The 16,225-nt window shown below is 52.6% G+C and overlaps 1 protein-coding gene across 2 annotated transcripts; it reads right to left on the bottom strand.

Moving 5' to 3' along the window:
- Window positions 1–12,799: 12,799 nt before the first annotated feature.
- Window positions 12,800–14,802, bottom strand: LOC143269783 (uncharacterized). 2 transcript variants are annotated; one of them, XR_013046502.1, is made up of 2 exons: window positions 14,435–14,802; window positions 12,800–13,626 (listed from the first exon to the last, which is right to left on the bottom strand). XR_013046502.1 is itself a non-coding variant. In XM_076556322.1 (2 exons), exons 1-2 carry the CDS (start codon window positions 14,666–14,668, stop codon window positions 13,564–13,566), a joined length of 543 nt encoding a protein of 180 aa, XP_076412437.1. In that variant the 5' UTR covers window positions 14,669–14,792; the 3' UTR covers window positions 12,800–13,563. The 2 variants fall into 2 exon arrangements, 1 of the variants encoding a protein (XP_076412437.1); XM_076556322.1 differs by having other exon boundaries at window positions 14,189–14,792.
- Window positions 14,803–16,225: the final 1,423 nt, after the last annotated feature.

The following is a 16,225-nucleotide window of genomic DNA, read 5'->3' as shown; positions in this document are numbered from 1 at the left end:
AACTCGAAGCCACAAGAGGTATATTCACTGGGCTTTTTTTTTTTTTTAAGATTTATTTATTATGTATACAGAAGAGGGCACCAGATCTCATTACAGATGGTTGTGAGCCACCATGTGGGTGCTGGGAATTGAACCCAGGACCTCTGGAAGAACAGTCAGTGCTCTTAACCGCTGAGCCATCTCTCCAGCCCTCAGTGGGCTTTTAAAGGACAGATTTGGCTTTATTCAGTGGGCTTTTAAAGGACAGATTTGGTTTGTCTTTCCTGCAAGTACCTCAGTTTCCCCACATACATACTATTAGCACTCAGTAAATGTTTCTGTGGTAATTGGGCAAAGACCCTTCACACCACCTCCTTCCTTAGTGCTGAGGGACCTGGAATCCTACTGAAGATACAGCCCTCATGCCCCCGAGGCTCAACAAACACCATCAATGCTTCCCAGCTGGGAAGGCCAATCTCATCCGCCCACGACCCCTGCTGCCAACGATATGTCAAGTAAATTTGCTGGAGGAGAATGGCCCTGCTAGGACCACAGTGCTGGCAACCACCTCATCCAGGCAGAGTGAGACCAGTGTCCCTACCCAGCTGTTAGAGAGTGCATCTAGGAGGCACGAAGTCCCTTGTGCTCACAGATTAGCACTAGGGGAACCAGGAATGTTAACAACACAGGGTTGTCTCTCCAAAGGAGAGATGTATAACCTATTTTCTGCCCAGAAGACTGGGAATGGATGTGGTTAATTGCTTGGTGATCTTTGCACTATCTGCGTGGCTGAGACCACACTGGATACTTCCCCAGATTCTCATCTTGAGCTTGCTTTCTCAGTTAATCTATAGAACCCATCTTTATGGAAGATATCACTTGTACTTTACAAAAAGTTTCAGTGTAGTCATGTCCGGAGCACATGACTGAGTCAATGATCACCAGGAAACTTTTTATCGGAAAAAATGTTTTTACTGTGCTTAAATAAGCCCAAAATAATGCCTCAGGGGCAGACTCAGAAGTTTGCACCACTATTCGTAATAGCCAGAACTTGGAAACAATTTAGATGAGTGTCAACTGAAGAATGGATTAAGAAAATGTGGTACATATACACAATGGAGTACTACTCAGCAGAGAAAAACAATGACAGCATGAAATTTTCAAGCAAATGGATGGAACTAGAAAATATCATCCTGAGTAAGGTAACCCAGACTCAGAAGGACAAACATGGTATGTACTCACTCATAAGTGGATTCTAGATATAAAGCAAAGAACAATCAGACTGCAACCCACAGATCCAGGGAAGCTATATAGCAGGGGGGACCCTGGGATGACTGTGGTTTATAATAAGTTTTGGTTTTACCCAATCACTTTGCAAGCTTTAGTGAAAAATTTCACTATTAGGATAAGAATTTGTACCCTATCAAGCTGATAATAGAAAAAAAAATAAATGAAAAAAAAAAAGTTTGTACCAACACCAACTACTGAGTCATGTTGAATCAAACTGCCATCTTGCCTCTCTTGGGTTGACACTCTGCTGGCCTGGGTGTTCACAGAGACCCCTGCAGGGGTGCGGGATGGTTATCCACATAGCCTACGGAGGCCTTCCCATCGCCTGCAGGGAGCTGAGCTGAGTCTCAGCAAGTGTGTTGTATGCCACCATGGCAGCCACCTTCCCTCTGCCCACTGCTCTGCAGCTCAGGTCACTGACGGAGAATCCCAGTCCATCTTCTCCCCGTGAGGACAGAACAGGTACTGGCGGCCACCCCGTGCAAGTGGGGAGTGGGCTCTGAGAGGCGTCTTCCTCTATTACATGGGGTCGGTGGCAGGAGTGTGGTTCCACCAAGCTCTGCTTCCAGGCCAGTGGGGGGTTTTGTTTATTTGTTTTTGTTTTGTTGAAGATAAGATCTTGTGTTGCCCAAGTTCACTACCTGAGAATGGCCTTAAAGTTCTAACCTCCTGCCTCCTCCTCCTCCTCCTCCTCAGGGCTGCTTGCCCAGTTGATATGGAGCTGGGGATCCAACTCAGGGCTCCCTCAGCTTTTCTCCCCCACACAACCCTAGTTCATACTCAGGCTCTGTCATTTTAGAGCGGGAATTTGGAGCAAGTCACTGGCACACATCTGGCTGGGAGTCAAATGCTTGCAGAATTGATATGGTTCTCTATGGGACCATGAGAAGACAATTGGCGTGGCTTCAGGAGGTCCAGAGGGCTGGACATCTTCAGGGAGAAGTGACCAGGACAGCAGCAGTGGCCTGAGTTTCCTCCATCATGCTGGAGTCACAGGCCAGTGTTAGGTACTGAACCGGGCTCAGTGAAGGAACATCCTCCAAGCCCAGAATTTGCATCAAATTCACCTTTCCAGCTCCCAGATAAACAGCAAAAGTCCAAGTCCCACCATCTCACTGGGGACCTTAGGCAATCACCATTTTTCTACAGGCCTTGGGTGCCTGCAGATCGACCATCCTCCCAAGACGGCCAATAAAGGGGGATGAAATGTGACTGTGTTTTGTGAGTGATCTCTGTCACACAGATGGCAGAGGTTTCATGTTGCTTCACAGGACAACAATGAAGTCCGATGGGCAGTGGTGGCGCACTCCTTTAATCCCAGCACTCGGGAGGCAGAGGCAGGCGGATCTCTGTGAGTTCAAGCCAGCCTGGTCTACAGAGTGAGTTCCAGTACAGCCAGGGCTACACAGAGAAACCCTGTCTCAAAATAATAATGATGATGATGATGATGATGATGATGATGATGATGATGATGATGTCTAACCATTTCAAAGGGCAGGGCCTCCAAAGGGCCTTACAGTACGTATGTGTCTGTGTGTGACTCATGTGGGAAGTGTCCTGAACTCGGATTCCTGAGCTCTTCTCAGACCAGGCTAGGTTGGCACAATTCTGTGTGTGTTGTCCAAAGATGTCAGAAGCCCAGAAGTGTCTACATATGGGACAGGGCTGTTCAGGTCACCAACACTCCTGAACAGGGACCTCTCCATCCCTGGAGAGCAGGATGCCGTGTGGGTCCAGAGGAGTGCTCTAACCCGGGCAGGCTTCCTGGAGGAAGGGGCTCTCTGTCCTACAGGAGGTGTGCAGAGGAAGAGAGGAGGGTGAAGGCTTCTAGAGGCAGGCTGTGGGGATACAGTGTCTGACCTCAGAGAATCCATGTGGCAGGAGAGACAGCTGGGAACAGTGACTGGAGGACTAGGCTGCCATGCATGTCTCATGGGAGCACAGAGTGAGCCCCATATGCAGAGTGTTCAGCAGAGATCTCATAGAGACTTCTAGGCTCTTCATCAAGGGCAGCTGTGTTCCTGGGGTCTAACAGAGTGAGGATAACCGCACATTTCAGGTTGTTCCCTGACAAGCTCGGGCCCTGCTTTCCAGTTCATTCCCTCTTGGACAAGCCTCCCGTTTCCCATTCTCTCCAAGCAGGTGCCGACCTCTCTTCTATCTCAGCCCTGCCACTTAAAGCTTGTGACCCTGTGCGAGTTGTAGCCCCTTCTAGGCCTGGGTCCACCCCGCTTGTACCTCTGTGGTTCCCTGGGTCGGATTCAATCCCCAGAGCCACATCCTTTTCCCGAGGAAGTGCCGCCACCTGGTGGCTAATTTTAGCACTGCCGCCTAGGAGTGCCAAAATAGCCATTCCCCGGGGTCACAGCCTGCTGACTCAGTCTGTGGAGTCTGCAGTGTGTGGGCTGTGGGTGAGGCTGGTCATTCGAATGCCAGGCTGTGCCCGGCCCTCTACCCCTCAGCTGCTGCTGTGACCCAGCACGAGGCCTACACTCCTCACTCTTTGACCTCTCCAAGGCATTGAAGGTCACCGTGAAGGTCAAGAAGTCAGGGGTGGGTCTGACCCACGCACTCATTCCTAAGCTCATTTTATAAATATTTATTGAGCACTTGCCAACTCCAGCCAGAAGGACATCCAGTGAGGCAGACAAGTGGGGCGTACTGCTGACGAGTTCTCAGGAGCCAGTGGGACTGGCCGGCAAGATGGGAGGAGACAGGCTAACTCCAAGATGGACGTGGTGGGAAAGGTGGCTGGCTCTATTCCTGCCATCTCTGGGGAGACACTGCAGATGCCAGTGAGGAGGCAGCTGGCAGAGACCCCAGCAGAGAGTCCTTGCGGCAAATGCACACCAATACATTTGGGGAGGTGACATGAGATGCTCAGGAGGCCAGCAGGGCCACTGTGTGTTCATATGTGACAGTTTGTGGTTGTGTGTATATATTTGCTTACTGACCAGTGCTCTCAATCTCTCTGTCTCTATCTATCTATATCTATCTATCTATCTATCTATCTATCTATCTATCTATCTATCTATCATCTATCTATCTATGTCTATATATCTCTCTCCTCTCTACCTTCTACCCTATTGTAAGCTCCCAAAGTCTGCAGCCTACTGTAATCAAATCACCCTCCATCCCCAACTCCTAGCAAGGTGGCAAGTCCATGCCCAGCATTCCCCACAGGTCTGTTTGGATAAATGAGTAACGGTCGTGATCCCACCACTTTGGCAAACCTTTCTTCTCAGCCACTGTCTCCAGTCAGCTGACTAGGCCAGCAGTGGGATGTATACCTCAGAGGGGCCCGAAGTCCCTCCAACCACTGGCTCAGCTCAGCAGGCAAAGGCTGACCTCTGACTTGCCCCTGCCCCCTGCCCCCCCCCCCAGCACTCTGCCCTCTGGGTTAGGTCAGTGATGAAAGACTGGGGGCGGGAGCAGAGAGACAGTGTCTAATTGTTCCCCATCCCTACTGGCCACTGAGGACTAGGTCTCAGACAGTCCCTCCTCCCTACCCACCCCTCCCTCTGTGTCTTCTCTCCCTCTTCCTTCCCTCCTCCCTCTCTCTTCCTCTTCCAAATTCCACTGGGAAGTTATTGCCCATGCGGATTCGAGGCACCCCACTGTGCACCGGAGATTCTGAATCAGCCATCTGGCTTGGGGTTCACTTTGGAAGGGGCCTAGGATGAAGCCAGAAGACTTGGGCCCCCTCTCAGGCAGTGACCTCAAGTGACATGTAGCTTGGGATGCAGGAGTGAGTGCAGCCTCGCAAGAAGGCTCCAAGGATGACAGGTGGAGACAGATGTGTCCTGCAGTGTCCCCTGGGTGCGACCTTGGTCTCAGGGTCCAGCTGTCCGGCAGGGAGCCCACTGGCCTAACTGGTGCTCAGCACTCCAGGCCCCTCTCCTCTGCCGGGTATCTGGGGCTCTCGCTGATTCCCATAATCGACTGTGTTGAACTGAATATAGATGCAGTTTGGGAAGACGTGGGAATCTTGACTCTCCTTGGGAGTTAATGGCTGCCTCCGGGCACTGATTTGTATCTTTCCCTTTCATTTCTTTTTTGTTTTGTTTTTGTTGTGTTTTTCCAAGACAGGATTTTTCTGTATAGCCCTGTCTGTCCTGGAACTCACTCTGTGGACCAGGCTGGCCTTGAACTCACAGAGATCCATTTGCCTCTGCCTCCCCAAGTGCTGAGATCAAAGGCATGGGGCCACCGTGCCAGACTCCAGCATTCACTTTTAAACCTTTCCAACTAACTTTCCTGACAATCACGGACAAGGTGTTCTGTGGTTCCATGTGTTCATTTCTTTCAGACAGATGCCTGGGATGCTATCACTGGACCCTGCAGTAAATATATTTTGTTATCTTACTTATTTTTAAAGTTTAATTGAATGTGGTGTGTGTATGTGTTCAGGCTCACTCATGGAGGTCAGGGAACAGCTTTAAGGAACAGGATATCTCCTTCCACCGTGGTACCCAGGGTTCCCATTCAGGTTCTCCAGCTCAGGTGGCAAGTGCTGTTATCCACCAAGCCCTCACACCAGCCCCACGGTTTGAATTTTTTTGTTTGTTTGTTTTTGTTTTTGTTTTTTGAGACAGGGTTTCTCTGTGAAGCTTTGCGCCTTTCCTGGAACTCACTTGGTAGACCAGGCTGGCCTCGAACTCACAAAGATCCGCCTGGCTCTGCCTTCCCGAGGGCTGGGATTAAAGGCTTGCACCACCACCGCCCGGCTTGAATTTTTAAAAAGAAACCACTAAACAAATTTTCAGCAACACCGTAAATCTTTTATTATATTTAATTGTGTTATTATAAGTGGAAGCTTTGTAAAAATCATCTTTTTTAGAGCCAGCCAGGCAGACATACACCTGTAATCCCCACTCTCAGGAGGCTGAGACAGGAAGATCATGAGTGAAGTCCATCTGGACTACATAGTGAAACCCTATTTCAAAAAAGTCAGCCAGTCTGTGGTAGCACACACCTTTAATCCCAGCACTCAGGAGGCAGAGGCAGGAGGAACTCTGTGAGTTCGAGGCCATCCTGGTCTACAAAGCAAGTTCTAGGACAGTCAGGGCTACACAGAGAAACCCTGTCTCAAAAAACCAAAATACAAAATAAAAACAAGCCAGCCATAGTGACTTGCATCTTTAATTCCAGCACCCAGGAGTCAGAGACAGGGGGATCTTTGTGAATTCTAGAATAGCTAGAACTCCATAGTAAGACCCTGTCTCAAAAAAAAAAAAAAAAAAAAAAAAAAAACAAAGAGGGAAGGAAGGAGGGAAATTTTATTCTGTTACCTTTGATGTTAGATGCAGTGATTGAGTTTGAATACCATCCACACACCACACACATTCACATTAATGTCTACTGCACCCATCCAGTGCTGTTGGGGCCCTTGCAAGGTTACACAAGTGTTTAATTCCAAAATATTTTTATCATACTCCTCCCTCCAAAAAAAACATTTACCCACCTACATTCACTTCCTGGTCCTCTTTCCACAGCTCTCCCCAGTCTTTCTCTGCTTGTGGCCTCATAGCTTACCTGTTGTGGAATTTCAAAGAATTGGAATAATTTAATGTATGTACTTATGTAACTGGCTTCCTTCATTGAGCATATTTTCAAATGCTGCAAGGTCATGGTTTTGTTGTTTTTTATTTGTGTGGTTTTTTTTTTTTTAAAGACATTCTCTCACTATGTAGCCCAGTCTGGCGAAGAACTATGTAGACCAGGCTATCCTAGAACTTTCAACAATCCTCATGCTTCTTTTTTTTCCCCTTCATTTTTAACCTTATGTGTATGGGTGTTTTGCTCACACATTGTTATATGTCTGTGTAATGTCAATGGAGGCCAGAAGAGGGCATCGGAACCCTGGGACCGAAGCTAAAGACAGTTGTGAACCCCTGTACCAGTGCTGGGAATCAAACTTGGGTCCTCTGGGGCCAGTGCTCTTAGCCCCCCTGAGCCATGTCTCCAGCCCCTGCCTCTGCCTCTTGAGTGCTGAGATTGCCCTCAACTCGATTGAACTAAACTTGGCTTTGCAATTAAAAGAAGAAAATTAGCAGGCTGGAGGGATGGCTCAGTAGTTACCAGTGTTCAATTTCCAGGACCCCCCTCGTGACTCATAACAATCTGTAACTCCAGTCCCAAGGGATCCAATACCCTCTTCTGGCCTCTGAGGGCACCAGGCACATGCTTAATACACATTCATAGGCAACACACTCATACAATTAAACACACACACACACACACACACCCTTGTGCGTGCACAGGCCCAGATATGGAGGTCAAAGGGTAAGCCATGGGAATCTGTTCTCTTACCATTCGGATTCTGGGGTTGAACTCAGGTCATCGGGCTCTGAAGCAGGAGCCTTTACCTGCTGAGCCGTCTTACTGGCCCAGCAGCCAGTCTTTCGTAGTGCTCTAACGGATGTTTTCCCTTGGGTAAATTTCATTTTGTAGCCATTTTCCTGTGGACTGGTTTGGGTTTTGTGTAGGCAACTGTGGCTCTGTAATGTCAGTCTGCACCCTCCTTTTCAATCCTTACACTTTATTTTGTTCTGGAAGTTTACTGTACAGGCCAACTGCTTTGGCTAGGAGCTCGGATATAAACTGGACAGACGCTTGGATGAGTGGCGAATACAGAGAGCCCGATCTGAAGGGATGGGTCTCTTGCCCCTTTGGAAACTGTGCTGGGCGGCTTCAGCAATGATCTTTCTTAGCTCGGAGGCTCCTTCCCCGCCCCCACCCTGTGGGTCTAAGACAGTTCATCCCAGGGAGTTGCTGAAATGTGTCTCCAGGGCTAAGATGGCCATGGGACCGGCTCCTGAATTCATTCATTCAATGATGAATTGTGTTGACAGATTCCAAGTATTAAGCCAGGCTCGAATTTCTAGGATGTGTGCATGTCCTTCTGGCTCGCTGGATCTGTGATGCTGAGACCTATTTTGGAGTGTTAGTGTTTTAATGTTTGAGTATGACCCGACATCTCATTTCATAGCAGGCTTGTTCTCTGCCTGCCTTTGAACATACTGTAGAGGGGCCAAGAGCAGCCTTTATCTACCGTCTCCCTGTCTGTCTCTGTCTCAGGCTTTTCCAATCCTTCCTCTCACGCTGCTCTGGCTTGAAGCATTCTGCCCCATGAACCCTCCTGAGGGTGCCAAAGTGTAAGATGCTCTCTCCTGCTCAAACCTGAAGTAGCTATGGAGCTGGAGAGGCTGAGGGCCAAGCTCCAGAGGAGCCTACAGAGAGCGCGCTGTGACCCCCAAACTTCACTGAAAAGAGCATCATGATGGAATCCTGCCCTCCCTCCTCCTGCAGAGGAAGTGGCTAAGTAGGGGCCAGGGTCAGGGGTTAATGACCATATTGTGCTCAGGACTGAGGAGAGCCCGGCTTGTCAGGGGCAGCATCTAAGCATTCATAGCCCCAGGGGAACCCCTCCCCTTTCCCATCCATCCTTCTTGGTGGGAGGAGTCCCTGCTGGCCCTTAATTGCCATCAGGTCACTGTACACAGTGGGGACACCAGGCCATCATCTCTGGTGAGGTCTGCTTTGCTGAGGCCCCAGATAAAGCCCTCCATCTCCTCTGCCCTGCAGATACCAGTTCCCCACCATCATGGGCTACCAGGATGTGGCAGGAACCGGCATCCCATGACCAGCACGTGCGCGCACACACACACACACCAGGCTGTCCCACACCAGCCATGTCCATCTTCTGGACAAGTGGGTCCTCAAAACTGATCTGGGAATGCCCAGCTCTTGGGGAAACTGAGGTATGACTTCCATTGTCAGGAACATGACCATGGTCCTGTGACTTCCTATTCCATATGCCAGGCTAGGACCAGCGCCGGGGAAGCAAAGGAGAAGTGGACATGCTCATCACTCTCAAGGGGCTCACAGGCTAGGAATGGAATAAAATGTAATTAAAAATAATTACAAATTAAAAAATAACTCAGCTGAGCATAGTGGCATGCAACTGTAATCCTAGCACTCAGGGGGCAGAGGCAGGAGGATTGCCAAAAGGTCAGGGCCAGTCTGGTCTATACAGAGTTCCAGCCTGGCCAGAGCTACATAGTGGGACCCTGTCTAAAAAAATAGTAAGTCAGTAAAATAAACAACTCACTAAGTTCCACAATCCCAAGAATAATTAAGGTTCAATTTTTTTCTGTTGTCTTTCCAGATTTAATTAAAAATTTTTTTTTGTTTATGTGTATGAGTGTTTATACATGTGCGTGTGGGTGTCCAAAGAGACCAGAGAGGGGTCAGATGCCCCAGAACTGGAGTAACAGGTGGCCGGGAGCTTGCCAACATACGTGCTGGAAATCAAACTCTGGTCCTCTGCAAGAGCAGCAAATTCTTAACCACCGAACCATCCCTCCAGCCCTCTATTATATTCTGAGAAATGTTTCCATGTGTGCGAGCATGTGCACGCAATCTCCCCACCTTCCCCGGAGAACTCGTACACACATGCACACGGAGGCTGGAGGACAACTTTGGGGTGCCAGTCCAGGGTGCGGTCCACCTTATATTTGAGACAGGGGCTCACTGTGATAGCGCGCCTGGCTTTCTCATGTGGGTTTGGGGAATCGAACTCAGGTCCTCAGATCTGCATGGCAAGCACGTTACCCACTGAGTATCTCCCCCACCTGTCCTGTTTTCTCCTCGCCCATCCTGTTTTCTTTCTACACGTGTTTAAATGCAGTTGATTCACGCAGGGCACACTGCTGATTTTTACCTCGTTGCTCCCCATTGAAGTTATCTGAATGCATGTATCTGCTGACGTCCCATGGTTTCACGTAAGCTGACACCATAGACACTTCCCCACATCATTAAAATCCTGCACGAAGCCAGGCGGTGGTGGCGCCCACCTTTAATCCCAGCACTCAAGAGGCAGAGGCAGGCGGATCTTAGTGAGTTCAAGGCCAGCCTGGTCTACAAGTGTGTTCCAGGACAGCCAGGACTGTTACACAGAGAAACCCTGTTTGAAAAAAAAAAAAAAATCCTGCATGAATGCCATTTTTACCACCATAATGGGTTTTGTGTGTGTGTGTGTGTGTGTGTGTGTGTGTGTGTGTGTGTGTGTGTGTGTGTGTGTGTGAACATAATTGGCCTGTGCTCCTGAGTGGTAAGGTCCCAGAGGCTTTTGTTGTTACACACACACTGCAACGGCATCTTCGGGCAGAGATCTGTACAGACACATTTCTTTAACGGTCTGTTGTCAGGTGCAGCCTCCCCGGAACCAAGTCACCACAGAGACTGGGCTGGCACACGGTCCTTTGGGCAGCAGTGGCAGCAGGTGTGTCCTGGCTGTCATATGGTGACCCTGCGGCCCCTCGTGAAGGAAACCTGCCAAAGTGGAGACAACTTAGATTACCTCGACGACTACCCGCCAGGTCCTGGGCCCTCCTGCTCCTGTGCACCTTGACCGGTCGCCTGTCCTGCTGCTCCAGTCCTGGGACCTGGGCAGCAAGGATGACCGATGTCTATGACAAGGTCTGAGTGGTCTGGGAGGCGCATGGGGTTCCCTGGAGATGAAGTGTCTGGTTTGGATAGCAGAGGAAACCCCCCTCCCCTGCAGACCAGCAGGGGGCCCTGTTCTCTCCCTCACAGGAATGTGGTGTTGGGTAAGGTAGCCTCATGAGTAGGCAGGGGTCAGGGCTTTGAACTCCGCCAAGAGCAGACAAGCACCGGGCAAACGTTCTTGAAGTCCCGCTACGTGCTTTGGTGCCAGGCTGTGCGGCGACAGCTTTGCAGAGGGGGAGGCTCACACGGAGGGACGGGGCTGGAGACCACCCAACCCCTCTGGAGCTGCCTAGCCCTTGTTCCCCTTGATACACACTGTGGGGTGATGACAGCCACCCAGGGCCAGGAGAGGTACCTCTGCAAGACCGTCCGGAATGGCACAGGTGTAGACAGGTTCATTGCTCCCAGGCCAGGAATGTGGCCAGCACCAAGAAGGAAAAAGGGCAGCTTGGCAGCTCCTGGAGATGCCAGCTCCCAGGGCATCCCAGCTTCGTGCACCCTCCTGCCCTCCCTAGACCCTAGATGCCAGCTCTCAGGGTACCCCAAGCTCTATCTATACGTCCCCCTGCCCTCTCTAGACCCTAGATGCCAGCTCTCATCGAGTACCCCAGGCTCCATGTACCCTCCTGCCCTCTCTAGACCCTAGATGCCAGCTCTCAGAGTACCCCAGGCTCCGTGTACCCTCCTGCCCTCTCCAGACCTGGAGATGGCAGCTCTTAGGGCACCCCAAGCTCTATGCACCCAGCCTCCACCTGTAGAGTGGAAATGCCACTGAACAGAGTCTCCAGCCTCCCCTCCCCCACCAACAAATGGCTCCTGCCTCCAGACCCTCCCTTCCCTTCCAAGCCACTCCATGGTCAGCCTCCCCTCCCTCCCCTCCCCCTGCACCTTCAGTATCTCTCCTTCCTCATCCCTCCTTTTTCTCACCCTGTAGAGAACGATGCTTCCAGACTGTGGCTCCATATCCCCCTCCCGTGCCCAAGGGAGCTGGTGCTGCCCCAGGTACCATCAGCAAGTCCTCTTTCCCAATACACCCACCTCTGCTCTGGGGAAGGTCCAGTGCCCAGGCCCGTCTCTCTGAAGGCCTCTCCTGTCTTTCCAGACCACACTGCTGGTCACCTGACCTCTAAGACCCCCTGTGGGAGTAGTGCAAGCCAGCATCCTCCTCCTCCTCTCCTCTCTCCACGCCCAGGGGATCTGCCACCTTTCCACACATCTCCCTGGCCTCGCTCTAGGATGGGGGGCCTTCACCTTGCCCCACTATTTTCCCAGTCCCAAGCTGTGAGGCCCCCCAGACCTCATAGCATCTCCTCACATACATGTTCACAGTACCCACACCTTTCTGCCTCGCTGTGAAATGGATCCATCTACAAAAACAGAGGGGTGGGCTGCTCTCGACACCTCCCGTCTTGTGTCTGTCCCCCACCATCTGGTCCACTGGTCTGCACTGTGTCTTCAAGTCTTACCCATCCCTATCCTCACGTGGTATGAGCCGGCATCCAGTGAATTTCCACTCACCACTCAGAGGTGGAGGGACCTTGGTCAGGTCCGAGTTCCCACATGAGCCTCATTGGATGAGGGGACAGAGAAAGCAGCCCTTCCTTCTTCATGGCTTGTTCTGGGGGCCATGTGAAGACCTTTATGCCTTGAAGACTGTTGTCATGATCTCTGTTGCTTAGATAACTGAGTGCCTCCACATTACCCCGAAGGACCCCCCACAGCGGAGTGCTGGCCTGCCACAGGACATGGAGGTCAGCCTGCCACGTTTCTCCAACCACTGCCACATGCCCACAAGGCCGGCACCTGTCACCCCATTTTACCCATGACGAGACTGAGGCCTCAGTGCCACAGCTAGAGAGAACCACTGCCTCAATGGCTGCTGCCTGCACCACCCACTGATTCAAAACCTTTCCCATAAGCTGGGCACTGTGCTAGGTGCTGGCTGGCACAGACCTAGCCAACAGCGCAGAGATCTTCCTAGAACACAAAATAAATCTGACTCTATAAACTCAGTGAGTAGTTGGGGCTGGTGGCGCACGCCTTTAATCCCAGCACTTAGGCAGAGGCAGGCGGGTCTATATAGAGTTCCAGGGCAGCCAGGGCTCCACAGACAGACTCTGTCTCATAAATAAATCAATAAATATAAATAAAAACCAGATCATTAGGTCTTCCTCTGCCCTCAGGATCCATGTGTCTTCTCAACAGCCACCCTCAGCCCTCTGGGCTCACACAGCAGCTCTCCCCGCCACACCCCACTTCAGCACCCTTGGGCCATGGGGCTCTTCCCTCCCACACACCATCTCCTTCCCTGCCTCTCCTCAGCAGCAGCTCCTCCGTGTTCTTTACCTCAGACTTCATTTGGACCTAATCTCTGGAAGCCTTTTACCCCCAGCTTCCAGAGAGAAGTAGGAGAGCCCTCAATGTGTCCAGGCACCCTGACCTGCAGCTTCTGAGACTCCTCTCTTTGAGGGCCACAGGGGAAGTTGTTCAATTCAGAGTCTCTCCCCACTCTCCCACGCACCCCCTACCCCGACACACACACACAATCCACAAGTCCTCAAGTTGGTATCTGCCTCTGCCTCCCGGGGATGCAGGCCCAGCAGAGCAGAGAGAGATGAGACCACATCCTCCCAGCCCGTGATGGGACGTGCTAATGCGTAGTGCTCTGTCCACGTGGGTGGGTGAGATGGAGCAGTCATTGAGTGCTCTGGTGGCTGAGTCCAGCCTCCTCAGAACGATGGCCTCCGTGATTCTAGACGTGGCCAGGTGGCTATAATCCACCTAAATGTTTCTGTCCATCTCCTTCCGGGTTCTGGGCCCTTTTGGGGTGGGCAGGCAGTGGCCCTGGAAGACAGAACAAGAGAACTGGAGTCAGTGGGGGTGAGAGCCAAGACCCGACTGAGTAGCTTCCCTGTGACTCAGTTCCCTCATTTAAACAGTGATATCATCAGCCCTTTGCCGCCCATGGCGGCAGGGTGGCTGAGGGAGGGGGACCGTGGCAAAAAACTTTCAGAGAGCAGACGCTGGCTCCATTGTCTGCCTGGCTTCCTGGCGTCCCCATCTCAGACACATTGGGTTGTAGTTTGCAAAGTTCCGGGGAAATTTGCGCCCTCTCTAGAGGCCAGACCTGGTGTGCATGCTGCTTGTTCCCTCTAGAGGAGGTTCTTGGGGGGACGAGCGGCCCGAACCTCGGCCCCAACCGCAGCCTCTGCACCCCGAGGCCTGGACGCCAACGTCCACCCTTTGAGCCCCGGTCTCCCCCCTCCCAGGGCCAGCAACTTCCGGGCCTCCGGGAGGCTGCTGTGTAGATGGAGACAGCTGCCTGAGACGTGTCTCGGTGCAGAGACGCCGCTGCCGGGGCTGGAAGCCCGGGAGAGGCGGACAGGGGCCCGCGGGACACCATCACCTTGCGCCCTAAGGCTCGCCCGGGGGACCGCGGGGAGCCGGGCAGGGCCGCTTTCAAAATGGCCGCCGCCATGGCCGCCGAGGGCCCTTCTCCCCCGGGGAGCCGCGGAGCCGGGCAGGAGGCGTGGGGAGGAGGGAGCTGGGGTGGGTGGGGGGCAGAGGAGAGCCCGAGAGAGGAGAGAGAAGGGCCGGGAGAGGAACAAAAGGTCCCTTTGTGACCCGGGCGGGAGCCCAGGGAGCGCATTACCCAATGCCCAGAAGCCATGTTGGTAACAAGAGACCCATTCTCTGCCCCGGCTCGGGGAAAACAACGCGGGGCCCAGGGAGACGGGGAGAGATTTTTAACCCCATGGGCGCGGGCCGGGCGCAGGGACCCCGAGGCCCCCCGCGGGCGGTGGGGAGAGGCGGCCAGAAGAACCGAGCTGTGCGTGCGGCCTCCCAGGCCCCGGCTCCGCGGAGCCCCAAACCCGGCTCCCAACATGGCCGCTTGGCCCAGGCCCAGCCGCCTCCGGCCCGGGGACGAGCCACGGACGGGCTTCTGCCTGCCTAGGCCCCAGCCGGATGAGCCATGAGGGCCTTCGCGTCCCCCCGGGCCTCACCGGTCCCCCAACCTCCGGGGAAACGCCCCCCCATGCCTCCCATCTTCTGGGTTCAGGTCCCACGGCAGGGCCACCCAGTTCCAAGGCTGTTGGGACTCGGGGCTGCTTCCCACCGCGGGGAAACGCCTCTCTCCGTGACAACCATCTTTGTGCCTTTTTTTTTTTTTTGTCTTATAGAAAGTTCTTCCGAGCTAATTGGATTTCTTTATTCCCAGCCCAGCTTGTTCCTCCCACCCCACCTGCTACGGACTAGGCTTGGTGTCCAGGCTTCTCGAAGCCACATCCGATAACAGGGCCAGGACACCAAAAGGGCCTTTTCCTCCCTCTCCCCTCCTCCCTTTTCTCGTCGCCTTCTTCCTCCGTTCCTGCTCTCTCTCCTTCACTCCTTCCTTGCCTCCCTCCCTCCTTCCTTTCTTCTTCAGAGGTTGACAGAACACTACTGCGTCCTCAGCCCCGTTCCAGCCCTCCGGCTCTAGCCATGGACAAATGGACTGCCCTTTGCCCTTGCGAATCTCATGTTCCTGTGAGGGAGATGGGCAATAAGCAAACCTAGGAGCCGATATCAGCGTATCTTAAGCTCCGTGGTGAAAAATAAAGCAGGGTAGAGGGCGACCGGGGAGGGAGGGTCACGGGAGAAACAGAGTCCCTTCCGATGTGACAGTGTGCACCTATGATCCCAGGACTCCAATGAGGCAGGGGAATCTCAAGTTCTAGACCAGCCTGGGCTACAGAAGAAGTGTCGGACCCTGTCAAGAAAAAGGTGGAGGAGAGGGAGGAGGGTGAGGAGGAGGAGGAAGAAGGGGAGAGGAAGAGAGGGAGCAGACACCACTCAAAGAGTATGACATTGAGCTGAGATTCTGAATGAGAGAGGGAAGAATATTTAGGACAGGAATGTTCTAGACAGAGAGATCAACGCATGCCAGGGCCCCAAGAGGGAATGTGTTGCTGAGCTTAGGAGCAGGCAGGAAGCCAACAGGGCAGGAGCAGACAGAGCCAAGGAGATGAGGGAGCAGAGGTCGGACACTGAGGGGCGGGAGCCCAGCTGTGAGGGCTAAAGGAAGGGGACAAGTCCGGGTCCACCAGGGTTTGGAGAAGGGGTGGTCTGGGCTGTCCATGGGTAAGGCTTCCCAGGGGTCTCAAGCATAGAAACTGGAGGCCTCAAAGGACCAGGCCACACCTTTGGAGTGTAGGGCCCGTCCTTAGGCCTGTCCTGCGGTCATCCAATTCTTGCAGTTAATGTTTATGTAATGCCTACTAAGTGTCAAGAGTGGGAATTGTTCCTATCAGGTGTGTAAGGTGAGCTCCCTGGTGGTGGGTGGGTGACAGGCACCTCTAGAGGGCCAACCTCATCTACAATGCTTTGGCTACATAGCATGAAAACCCCCCTGCCCCTTGAACTGTTTCTAAGGACACCCATCTCCCAAGTCCCAGTTGGCTAT

This window comes from Peromyscus maniculatus, chromosome 20 (genome assembly GCF_049852395.1).
Source record: "Peromyscus maniculatus bairdii isolate BWxNUB_F1_BW_parent chromosome 20, HU_Pman_BW_mat_3.1, whole genome shotgun sequence".
In the NCBI taxonomy this organism is placed as follows: Eukaryota; Metazoa; Chordata; class Mammalia; order Rodentia; family Cricetidae; genus Peromyscus; species Peromyscus maniculatus.
Note: the sequence above shows the minus strand (reverse complement) of the source record. Positions and strands in the feature narration are given on the sequence as shown.